Below are 12,335 nucleotides of genomic sequence, written 5' to 3' on the forward strand. Positions count from 1 at the left end.
TCTGGTGTCTATGCGAGTTTTGTTATGTCCATGCTGCATAAGTAATCATTGTGTTTTTCATGCACGCAAAAAAAACGAAAAAAAGAAACGAATTAATGTCTCTTTTTTCCCTACTGTCTTCTGCCAACATGCGTAAAAAATGTAGCCAAACCCACGCATTTGTGCATATTTACACTATCCCAAATAGACTTTAACCCTTTGCAATCCAATTTTGGATTCAGGGTTTCCTAGGGGGTTTTCTCCATCTGCCATTATACAATGGTGCCACCTGCTGGCTAGAGCCAGTACTGCCGTATTGGACATGCTGGAGAGGCCCCCGACAACAGAGAGGCCAGTAATATACAGTAAGAATACCCTGCCGGACGTCTTCCAACATCGGAAGCTTTACAGCTTTCAATCAGAATGTCTTTAGATGTCGGACAGTGGATTGGAAAGGGTTAAGGGCAGCTTCACACGATCGTATTTGTGCGTGCGATACGGAGAGAATAGAACCCATTGATTTCACTGGGTTCATTAGCAGCAGATTTTTTTTGCGCATGCATTTCACACGATTGGAAAAGGATGCATCATGCTCTATAGGTGCCCATAGAAGAAGTCTATGGGAGGTGTGCAAATGCACTCTCAATACCCGTACAACTGCACATCTGGAACTCATTAGGCTAAATGACCATTAAAATCATGGTGGAGGTGGCCTACATCCATGTGAACTGCCCTGCGAATGCAAAAAAGTACAGTATTATGCTCAAAAATGTATGCAAAAGCGCATCGTTCACGCGGCAAATGAACTGCGCCTGAGCAAGTGTTTTTGCATATACACTCGTGTGAAGGGGCGCTTATGAGAAATTCCAGGCCTTAAGGCCCGTTCATTGTATTTTCTGACTGTATTACATCCGTATTTTTTACAAAAGTAATACGGTGAGCATATCGCACCATTGATTTGCCTTGATGTGATCAGACGTGCCAAAATATTGCAGCATCTCCTATTTGTCTATATCAAGGCAGCTTCAGATAAGTGTACTGCAAAAAAACGCTCTTGCTCAACTTTTTTTATGCAGTGGATGATGGTACTTTGCACGCTTGCCTTTGCACAATACTGTATGTATTTGCGCAGGCACTGCTAGTTCACATGGGCTGGGCAATCATCCCAACCTTGATTTAAATGGCTATTATTAACCCTTTCCAATCCACTGTCTGACGTCCAAAGACATTCTGATTGAAGGCTGTACAGCTCCAATGTCGGAAGACGTCTGGCAGGGTATTCTTACTGCATATTACTGGCCGCTCTGTTGTTGGGGCTTCTCCAGCATGTCACATACTGCAGTACTGGCTCTAGCCAGCAGATGGCGCCATTGTATAATGGCAGAAAGTTAAAGCCCCCTAGGAAACACTGAATCCAAAATTGGATTGCAAAGGGTTAAGCCAAAGAAGGTGCTGGTATGTGCAGATTTGCACAGTGTATTGCATATACCTGGGTGTATATACCTATGCACCTCCCATTGACCTCTACATGGCTCTTTGGTGCACACAAAATAGAGCAGAACCTAGTTTTCTGTGCGTGTGAGAACTGCACGTAGTTAACCCTTTTTATACATAATTGCATGCACATTCACTGTGTTTTTAGTACATGTTACCAGAGACAGTGGGGGAAAAAAGTGCCTTCAAATGGATCTTATTGCATTTTTTTCATGTATGAAAAATGCAGTGAATACAGATGCAATGTGGACATAAAAAACATTCATACACACCAAAAACACACATACACAATGAAAATAGTACATTTTTTACAGACCTAAATGGCATTTGCTCATGATAATGAGGCCTAATATATTTAAGATGATGCCCTAAAAAAAGGATGTAATTGTATGAAAGTTGTGTACCTGAAGAGCATGTCTTCAATAGCTGCATATCACAGACGCAGAATTGAACAGCTGTGCCTTTAAATTCCATTCTCCATCCTGATTTGCTCACACATTATTGGGGTGCAATGTTTTTACCATTAAATAAAAGCAAAACTGTTGAAACTTTGTATAACAAAATGACATTGGTAATGGTACCCTACAGGCACAATCACTAAGCAAGTCATACTACTATATATTCTGGAGTCTGAAGAATGTGTCTGTGCAATCTATGAAGCTCCATAGATTGCACAGACACAGCATTATTACACTTGTATCCTTATTTTTTTGGACCGCTCACAATTCTTTAGACTACATCATCAATTTCAGAGGAACCTGGCAACACCGTTGGGACCACTAAACTATCAGCATGCTACGTATCAGGCTGCTGGAGATTAGCTTTTTAAGGATGCTCCGGTGACAAACTAATATTGCTGCAGATATAACTTACTGGAGTTGAGTCAGGACTTCTCACCACTGCATTGCACAATAGATAGCCGAGAATGGTGCACCTTGCTTCAATGCACATTCACAGTAACATAGTATGGTAGACTGAAAAAAAGACAAATGTCCATCTAGTTCAGCCTCCTCCTCCCCCCCCCCATTTCCAATGTCGATCCAGGGGAAGGCGAAAAAAATGAGGTAGAATGCAATTTTCATTGTTTAAGGGTAAAAATTCCTTCTCGACTCCCATATGGTGATCAGAATAATCCCTGAATCACCGACCCTTCTGAAGTAATCAGTGACTATAACATGTTATATTATATGGCTCCAGAAAGGCGTCCAGGCCCCTCTTAAACTCTATTATCAAATTCCCCATCACACGTTAGGCAGAGAGTTCCATAGAGTCCATAGAGTTCTAGAGAGTCTCACTGCTCTTACAGTAAAGAACCCCCTTCAATGTTGGTGTAGAAACCTTCTTTCCTCTAGATGTAGAGGATGCCCCCTTGTTACAGTCACAGTCCTGGGTATAAATATATGATGGGAGAGATCTCTGTATTGTCCCCTGATATATTTATACATAGTTATTAGGTCGCCCCTCAGTTGTCTTTATTCTAAACTAAATAGCCCCAATTTTTATATCCTCTCTGGGTAACGTAGTCCACCCATTCCATTTATTACTTTAGTTGCCCACCTTTATACCCACTCAAGCTCTGATATGTCCTTCTTGAGTACCAGTGCCAAAACTGTCCACAATATTTCATGTGTAGTCTGACCAGTGACTTGTAAAGTGGAAGAACAATGTTCTCATCATGAGCGCCTGGACCTCTTTTGACGCATACCAGGACCCTGTTTGCCTTGGCAGCAGCTGCCTGACAATGGTTGATCCACTTAAGTTTAGAGTTAACTAAAATAGCCAAGTTATTTTCCATGTCAGTTTTGCCTATTGGTTTCCCATTTAGTGTGTAATAGTGACATGTATTTCCTCTGCCCATGGGCGGATCCTTACATTTTTCAATGTAAAACCTCATTTGCCACTTTTCTGCCCAAGCCCCTAATTTATCCAGATAATCTTGCAATCTCCTTGCATACTCTCTTGTGTTAATATTTTTACATAGTTTTGTATCATCTGCAATATTGATATTTTACTTAAAAGCAACCCCTGTGGGACCCCACTAGTAACGGTGACCCAATGATAGTATGTACCATTTATAACCACCCTCTGCTTTCTATCACTGACCAGTTTCTTACCCACTTACAAACATTCTCGTCCAGACCAAACATTCTCATATTATATACCAACCTTTTATCGAGCACAGTATTAAACACTTTGGAAAAGTCCAGATACACAAGATCCAATGACTCTCCCTGATCTAGTCTAGAACTTACCTCCTCGTAGAAGCTGATCAGATTGGTTTAACAGGAGCGACACCTTATAAACCCATGCTGATATGGAGTTATACAGCTATTTTTCTTGAGGTACTCCAGCAGGGGAGTAACTTGAACCTTCTGGACCCCAATGCAAAACCTGTAACAGGGGCCCCAACTATAATACTTTATTCATACTACTAGTCTTACTATATGGAGAAGATAGGCCTTATGGGCTTCCTAAGGGTCCTGGGCCTGGGAGCAACCACATGCCCCGCATCCTCTATAGTCACACCCCTGAACTCCAGGATAGCATCAAACATTTTACTCACAATAAAAGTAAGACTTACCGGCCTGTAGTTTCTAGGTTCGCTTTTTGACCTCCTTTTGAATATCAGCACCACATTGGCTATGCGCCAATACAGTGGAACAAACCTCATCACTATTAGGTCTTTAAATATGCGAAACAATGGTCTGTCTATCACATTCCTAATTCCCTTAGAATCTGAGGGTGTATGCGATCGGGACCCAATGATTTGTCTATTTTAATCTTTTTAAGGCAGGTCTGCACTTCTTCCTGTGTTAAACTGGTGACATTTAGTGAAGAGTTTACTTTAGCACTCTGCATATCATCTGATATTTCATTTTCCTCTCTGAGCATACTGGAAAAAAACTATTTCATAGATTTGCTTTCTCATCATCCTCTACATTTTTTCCTATTTTATTTATTAAAAGCCAAGACTACAGAACATTTTAGGATTAGTTTTACTCTCTTTGGAAATGAGTCTCTCTGTCTCCATCTTTGCTGCTTTTTTCTGCTTTTTACACTATTTATTTTTTTCCTTATAGGTTTTTAGTGCTTCTTTGCTGCCTTCTTGTTTTTGGAGTTTAAACACTTTGTTTTTATTGTTTATTGCCCCTTTACATCTTTATTGAGCCACATTGGTTTTTTTCCTATTCCTAACCCTTTTATTCCTGTAAGGTCTGAACTGCTCACAGTAAGTATTTAAGATGTTTTTAAACATTTCCCATTTATTATCTGTACTCTTATTTTGAGGACACTGTCCCAGTCAATAAGGTTAAGGGAATCTCTGAGCTGAATGAACTTTGCCTTTCTAAAGTTTGGTATTTTCTTAGCTCCCCAATAAAACTCTCTTTTTAAAGACAAGTGAGAATGATTATATTATGGTCACTATTTCCCAGATGCCCCTCAACTTGCACCCCTATTATTCTGTCAGGTCAGTTGGTTAAGTCCAAAATGGCCGTCCCTCTAGTTGGGTCCTGTACAAGTTGGGTATGGTATTTTTCTTTAGTTATTGACAGAAACTTCTTACCTTGATGAGATCTGCAGGTTTCAGGTTCCCAGTTTTTATCCAGATAGTTAAAGTCCCCCATAATAATTACTTTATTGTTATCTGCTGCTTCATTTATTTGCCTCAGTAATAGATTTTCAGTGGCTTCTGTTATATTTGGTGGCTTATAGAAAATCCCTATGAGGATTTTATTATTGGTTTGTCCCTCCATGTCTTTCCACACATAGAGATTCCACATGTTCATTTCTCTCACAAATATCTTCCCATGGTGTGGCTTTAAACAGGATTTTACATAAAGACAAACCCCTCCCCCCTCCATTTTTTATGATCTCTTCTGAGCAGACTATAACTTTGTAAGTTCATCTCCTGGCTACAGCTTTCATCCAACCAGAACTCAGTTATTCCCACTATATCATAGTTTTCCGCAGACATTATTACTTCTAAGGTTCGTCAACCTTATTGGTCAGATTTCTAGCATTAGTCACCATACAGATTAGAAGGTTTTGGTTGTTTTTTTATACTTTATTAACTGTTCTGCCAGTTCTAACTGTACTAACCTCTCCCACCACTCCACCCCCATTCCCATTACTTAGTCCCAGATCACTGTCTTTACTGTCTTCCCCTCTACCTCTCTGGTTGTCCTCCTTCTAGTCCTTAGTTTAAACACTCCTCCAACCTTCTAGCCATCTTTTCCCCAGTTCCCCAGGAACCAAAACCTCTCCTCCCTACACTAACCCTTAAGCCACTTGTTTACCTCCCAAATCTCCCACTGCCTTTCTTGTGCTGAATGTGGTACAGGTAGTATTTCAGAAAATACTACTTTGGAGGTCCTTGCCCTAAGCTTACAACTTAGTTCCCTGAAATTGTTTTTAAGGACCCTCCACCTACCTCTAGCTTTGTCATTAGTGCCAATATGTACAGTGACCGCTGGATCCAAACTAGCCCCTCACAGTAATCTGTCCATCCAATCCATCATGTTTCGAGTTTGAGCACCAGGAAGACAACACACCTTTCGACAATCGCAGTCTTTGTAGTGGATTACCCTGTGTGTCCCCCTAATAATTGAGTCTCCCACTACCAGGACTTAAGACACAAAATACTAAAAATACAGCACACACACTCACTCAGCTCGCACGCTCACTTATGTTTGCTTTATATAGCACTTATCTGTAATACTTATGCTCCTCTTCTGTTTGGAGAGTGAAGCGAGGTATACTGCTGTCTTCTCCTTCATATGCACAATGTGCATGAGCCTGATACAGTTGTAGATAAGTGCTGACTCCAGTAGGTTATATCTTCTTTTTTCTAGTTAATGGAGAAACAACCAATGAGCACGCTAATGGTCACTGTAATGTTGTCTATTAGTGGTTTCTAGTCAGCATCTGTTACTGATGTAGGAGTTCCAGGAAACTCAGAAATGGCTGAATGGAATATTAAAACACTTTACAAAAGTTGAAGGCTCATATTTCCAAGCCTTTGTTTTATTTTAGATTAAATTGTTCTTCAAGGTTAAAAAGGGGTTTTCTGGGACTTTTAATTGATGAACTATTTTTAGCATAGGCCACCAGTGTATGATCCTTGGGGGGCTGGACTAGATGGACATTGTCTTCATTCAGCCTTACGAACTATGTTACTATGTTACCCATCAAAGTTCTGAGCTGCAGTACCACACACAGCCACAGCATACATATGGTGCTGTATCTACATAAACATTGAAGGTCCTCCTTTGCACTGCTGATTAGTAGAGGTCCTCCACCAGTCACCCATTGAAGGCCTATCATAACGATAAGTCCTCTATCAATTAAAAGTCCTGGAGAAGTTATTTAGTGATTGTTTCTAAATCAATACAATTAAAGCTCTAATGATAATCATAGAGTGCAGATAGTGAACCCATCTTGTGTTATACTACAATTTCTTGGCTTTTTCTTGCACGCTTTATTGTCGTTGTCTCTGTATTTTGATTTCTGCATTTTTCTTTTGCCATGACATGCCTCTGCTTTTGCGGCCACAGGTTAGGTATTGAGCTCACTTTTACTATGTTAATGGTGGAAGGACTGGCTGGAATGGAAACTGAAGTCCTCTTTTTATTCACAGGCCAGCTACAATCAGGCAGCTGCAGTACGAGCTTCCCCACGTTGCCCAACCAATGACCTCAACCCTGATCTGGAGGGAGCACCCTCTTTATGGGTGAGAGGTAATTCAGTCTCCATGCCAGCTCAATCCTGGGCCTCTCCAGAGCAGAGACTGCCAGTTGTGCCAAATTATGTGTGGTGGTTTTGTGATGTGGACTCCTGCCCTCTGGGAAGTGAGCTGAGACCAGCAAACTCATTTCACTTAGGACATCAAGCTGGACTTGACCCCCGGTCTCAGAAGAGAAAGGCGAGTGTTCCTCACCATGTCTAGTACACCATACTATTTCTATCTTTCTGCCTTCTTTACCAGCTTTCAGTCCATGCTAATCATCGTGACCACATGGACTCCTCTAACCGTGTTGCTCCTTTCTATTCACCTTTCCATTCCAGTTCCTCCCATTACTTCTCCACTCTGGTGCCATATATAACCAAACCTCATTTCAAAGCAACCTCTACCATACTTCTCTCTGCTAACAACTCTGCTCCTTCCTTTTCTTCTCTTATGTCTTACATGCCATAACTTTTGAAACTTTTTGAAAAGTATTGTTTTTGTTCAGTGTCTTTATATGAATACTTGTCATAGAATAATCATTATGCATATTGTATATTACCTAACGATATTCCTTGTCTAAGATGAGTTATCTATGCTTTGCCGTAATTCTTGTTTACAATCTAGCCCAGGTTCGGACTATTGACAGTGTCGCAGAACAATATATCTATCTGACATTGTGAAGTGCTACACTTATGTCGTCCAAGGATGTTGGGCTTACTATTTCTGTTCGCCTTAAACTCCACACTATAAATTAAGTTGCTACCCTTTACATTATACTATATATATATTTTCATTACATACGGCACAAAGACAGATGGGATCCCTTGAGTGTAGTTCTCTGCCAGCTCAATCATAGTGCAGTTATATAGAATATGCTTTCGTAGTCAGGCCGGTCCACGGAAAACGTGTATTTACTTTCTGAGCGGCATGAATGCTTAAACTATATCGAGGCACCAGTGTGAATAGACAATCATTCCATTAAACAACGCAGTAAGAACCTAAACTGATTGAGGGTGTATTCACACGCGCGAGTGCGATGCAGGTTAGGGAAAATCTGACCGGTTTCTTTGCGATTTTCCATGTGATTGTCATGCATGTGCAATGCATTATGCAATAAAAACACAGATTTTCCATCGGATTTACATGTGATTTTCACGAGTGTGAGAAAATCACATGTGGTTCCAATAGTAAGATGCTTGAAAAATGCATCTCCTCACATGGAAATCATGTGATCCTATTATTTTACACTCCCATATTTATTTCTATAGACATACTGGACACAAATTTTCAGACCTTCCTTGAAAAGTAATAACTGTAAATTAAGTAGAGTTCCGCTATGAATGCCTAAATAAACATAAAAGGAAGTCATGGAGGCAGAACAACTCTAATTTATTTTTTAAAGGGAACCTGATGCACTTTATGCCCATCCACCATCTGTGATCGGCAGTTGCTATTCCATTATTGTTTTTTATTTCCACTGCATTCACTGTGCAGTATAAATATGTTAAATTAATTCCGCAGGCCAGTACGATTGTATCAATTTATACAGTTTTTTTTTTGCAACTTTTGCATGCTTTTTTTCCATGGGTCTGTACGAATGCAGTCATTCCACATGTTTGATTTTTTTTTTTCTACATAGTTAATGGAGATTTTGAAGTTTTTATTTTTTACTCTTTTTTTTAACTTTTAAACTTTTTACTTTTGTCCCACTAAGGAACTAGAATATCACCATATGTTATCATTCTTATAATACATTACTTTGCTTCATAGGCCACAATAGCTGGCAGATTTGGAGGCTATATTCAAGCCTCCGGGTGCCATAGCAACCTATCGGGACCCTATGATCACATAGCGGGGTTTCCGATGAATGAGATGGAAGCCTTCTTCTCTGTGTCAGTCTCTTACATGCTGCATTGTCACTATATAAATTTGGTGCCCGGCTGGTATCCAACAACTGAGCACCCGCTGCCCCTGGCATGGGAGAGTCATGCCATGCCTCTGATGCAGCCACCGTAAAAAGGCGATTGCATCAGAATAAAGCCCGTTAACAGCCTCCATCAAAAGACGTATGGGCGGTTGTTAAGGGGTTAGTATGCTATTAATGTAATAGCTAGAAGCAGTGCCTCATGAATAATTTGGATTCCTCTATTCCTAGGAGCTGCAGAAATAAGCTAGAAGCACTAAAAAATCTCTGCACATTACCCTATAAGTGATAAGTGTCACTTCTGTACGCTGTCCACAGTGAGGACAACAACATACTGTGCATGACAGGTTCCCTTTAAAGGGGATTTTCCCACTATAAAAAAGGTTAGACATAGTATAAAATAAAAAAAAGGAACAATATTCCTGTACATCTGGCGGAAGTCAGATGACCGCTGCAGCCAATCAGAAGCCGCAGCGCCACCATCCTGAACTCCTGGCATCATGGTGCCCAGAATGTGAGCCAATGTCAGGAATTCAGGCAGTAAGGCTGCAGCCTCTGATTGGCTGCATTGGTCACCTGACTTCCACCGGATGTACGTATTGAGAAACGGAGTCTCCAGAGCTGCTCAACTGTTTCCCAGGGGGGCGAAGAGAGGTGAGTATTGTCTTTTTTCATTCTATGCAATGCCCTTTATTTTTGTTTTTTGTCGTAAGACCTCTTTAAGTAATCATTTTTCATCTATACAGATGCAGCAGAGCTAGATTCGTGATTTATCATAGCATAGTTTCAACTTTGAACACCATTTTAATCAAATGCGCAGAATCATTCAAAATACAGTTTAATAATCACTTTTTCCATCTCTTTTTGCGTATTTGCATGTGCAACAGCATTTTACTGCACTTTTTGCATGCGCAGGTCTCACCAATACTCTCAGCCATTGAAATGGGCAATGGGTTTAATGAGATCAACATGTGTTCTTTCCCTGCGCAAATGCACCGGAAATTAGAGCATGCTGTGTATTTTTTTCATGACGGAATTGCGCACGCCAAACACATGCATGTTAACGAACCTGTTGAGATCAATGGGTTCTATTTTCTGCATATTGCAAGCGCAAGTTTTTTGTGTGCAAATAAGTGCGTGTGAATCCACTCTTAGGTAGGGGATGAAAATAACACTTTGCCGAAATGTATGAACCGCTATGTTTGTTGGTATTGGAGAATCATGATACATTTAAAGATAAAGCCACTTTATTCTTTATATACACATTTGCATCGATTGTCTTTGGCGCGGTCTCCTTTTCTCAAAAATAAAAAATCTGCTTGCATTAAGTTTTAAGGAAGTCCAACAGCTCCCTCTAGTGGCAGTCCAAACAATGTGCAGTTCTCCTTTATCAATACTTCTGAAGATTCCCCACAGTTACAATGTTGCAGCTTATTTCTCTCTGGACACTGTTTTTTGCTGCATCTATATATAAAAATGAGTCAATACAAATGTAACCAGACAGACCCTAAAGCTCACATTTGGAGTTCTGGAAAGTGCTATAGTTTTTCTTGTGTGCTAGTTTATACAATAGGTCGGGAGGAGTAACATCTCTCCTTAGGGAGAGCCCCAAGAAGGTGAGTGAGGAGAACTTTAAGACCATCAATGCTCCTCTGGGCAATATGCCAAGGAATAATAGCTCTGCAGCGCCACCTATTGGATTGCAGCATTCCTTTAAATCAATGATTGACCCTATATACAGATCTGTAGAGCAAAGACTTTTTATTCCCAATCATTGCTCTACAGACCTGTATAAAGGATCAAGCTTTGATTTGAAGGAATGCTACCCTCCAATAGGTGGCGCTGCAGAGGTATTGTTCCATCTTATACAGTAGACTTGTGCCCTACTTTGCTGGATCTTCAGCATGAATGGATTGGTGTCCCTTTATTTGGGTGTATGGCAGCTGTATCCATCCAGGTAACACTCTCTGCTGATGTATCTCTAGGTTTGTCGAGAGTATCAACGTGGAAACTGTAACAGAGGAGAAAACGAATGCAGGTTTGCACACCCATCTGAGAGTGCAATGATCGACACCAACGATAACACCGTCACTGTGTGTATGGATTACATTAAAGGAAGATGTTCACGGGAAAAGTGCAAATACTTCCACCCGCCTGCACATTTGCAAGCCAAGATAAAGGCTGCACAATACCAGGTCAACCAGGCTGCAGCTGCTCAGGCAGCAGCAACCGCAGCAGCCATGGTAAGTTCACACTGTCCACTGTGAGCCCTGCTATAGAGTTGTGCCAGAAGTTAGCATATATTAGGCTGCACTGAAGCAAAAGTACAGACGTAGCAGCACTGAATTAGTAAGATGGTGCAGAGCTGAGTTTAGCATTTGCCACAATGTGCTATTTCTAGTTTTACATAAGAAAATGTCATTTTAACGATACAACTAGGGGCAACTGCAGCTCTGCTACATCTGTAATGCATATTCTGTGGATTCTGTCTATTATCAGGGAGCCTAAGGGCTCAATCACACGGGGTATGCAATGTAGGTCGATAAAAATGCACCGTGTTCAATGCGTGTGTATGTGCATCTGACATGTATCGGGCTGCATATCTGCATGTCTTTACATCTGTGTTCCATCCTTGCGTCATATGACTTTCATGTGCGCTAAAAAAGAACGCAAGAAATCAAGTGATGCCACTTTTGTCTCAGCCCATAGAAAACAGGGTGCACAAAAAAACACAGTAAGGGCTTCCACAGACGAACGTATGCGCAAATACACTCAGCGGCATGGAGTGTGGTCGCGCCTGGACAAGGGGAATCCTTTCGCCAGCTTTTTAAACTCCGCTCCAGAGTGCAGAAGTTTAAAAAGTAACAGCTTGAAGATAGGTGCCACCCAATGTTTCCCACACATGGTATTCACTGTGCGTGGGAAAGATAGGACAGGCCCTATCTTTTCTCGCACGTAGAATTAACGGGCGAGAATCCCGACAGTGCAATGAAACCAATAGTTTAGTTTTGTCCCGTTATGTGGCTGTGATTATCATGGCTCCATAACGGCATGAAAAGACACCCATCTGTTCAAGCCCTATAGCTGCCTGTCCACGGGCAATGATCCGCCGGCGATCACACTCTGTAAAGCTTTCCATAGGGTTGCTATGGAAAGCACAGCACCGGCGTTCACAAGCGGAGAATCATAGCGATTCTCCACTCACGGAAT

General features: G+C 41.1%; 1 protein-coding gene across 12 annotated transcripts in view; it reads left to right on the forward strand.

The window, feature by feature from the left end:
* MBNL1 (muscleblind like splicing regulator 1) overlaps positions 1-12,335 on the forward strand; it is a 206,010-nt gene that overhangs the window by 164,965 nt on the left and 28,710 nt on the right. For 8 of the 12 annotated variants that reach the window (XM_066599981.1, XM_066600006.1, XM_066600038.1 and 5 more), the window contains exons 5-6: positions 7,112-7,396; positions 11,111-11,368. In XM_066599981.1, coding sequence (XP_066456078.1) covers positions 7,112-7,396; positions 11,111-11,368 — 543 coding nt within the window. The remainder of the gene's footprint in view (positions 1-7,111; positions 7,397-11,110; positions 11,369-12,335) is intronic. The other 4 variants (XM_066600048.1, XM_066600056.1, XM_066600066.1 and 1 more) reach the window with 1 other exon arrangement.

Source organism: Eleutherodactylus coqui, chromosome 1, assembly GCF_035609145.1.
Source record: "Eleutherodactylus coqui strain aEleCoq1 chromosome 1, aEleCoq1.hap1, whole genome shotgun sequence".
Classification (NCBI taxonomy): domain Eukaryota; kingdom Metazoa; phylum Chordata; class Amphibia; order Anura; family Eleutherodactylidae; genus Eleutherodactylus; species Eleutherodactylus coqui.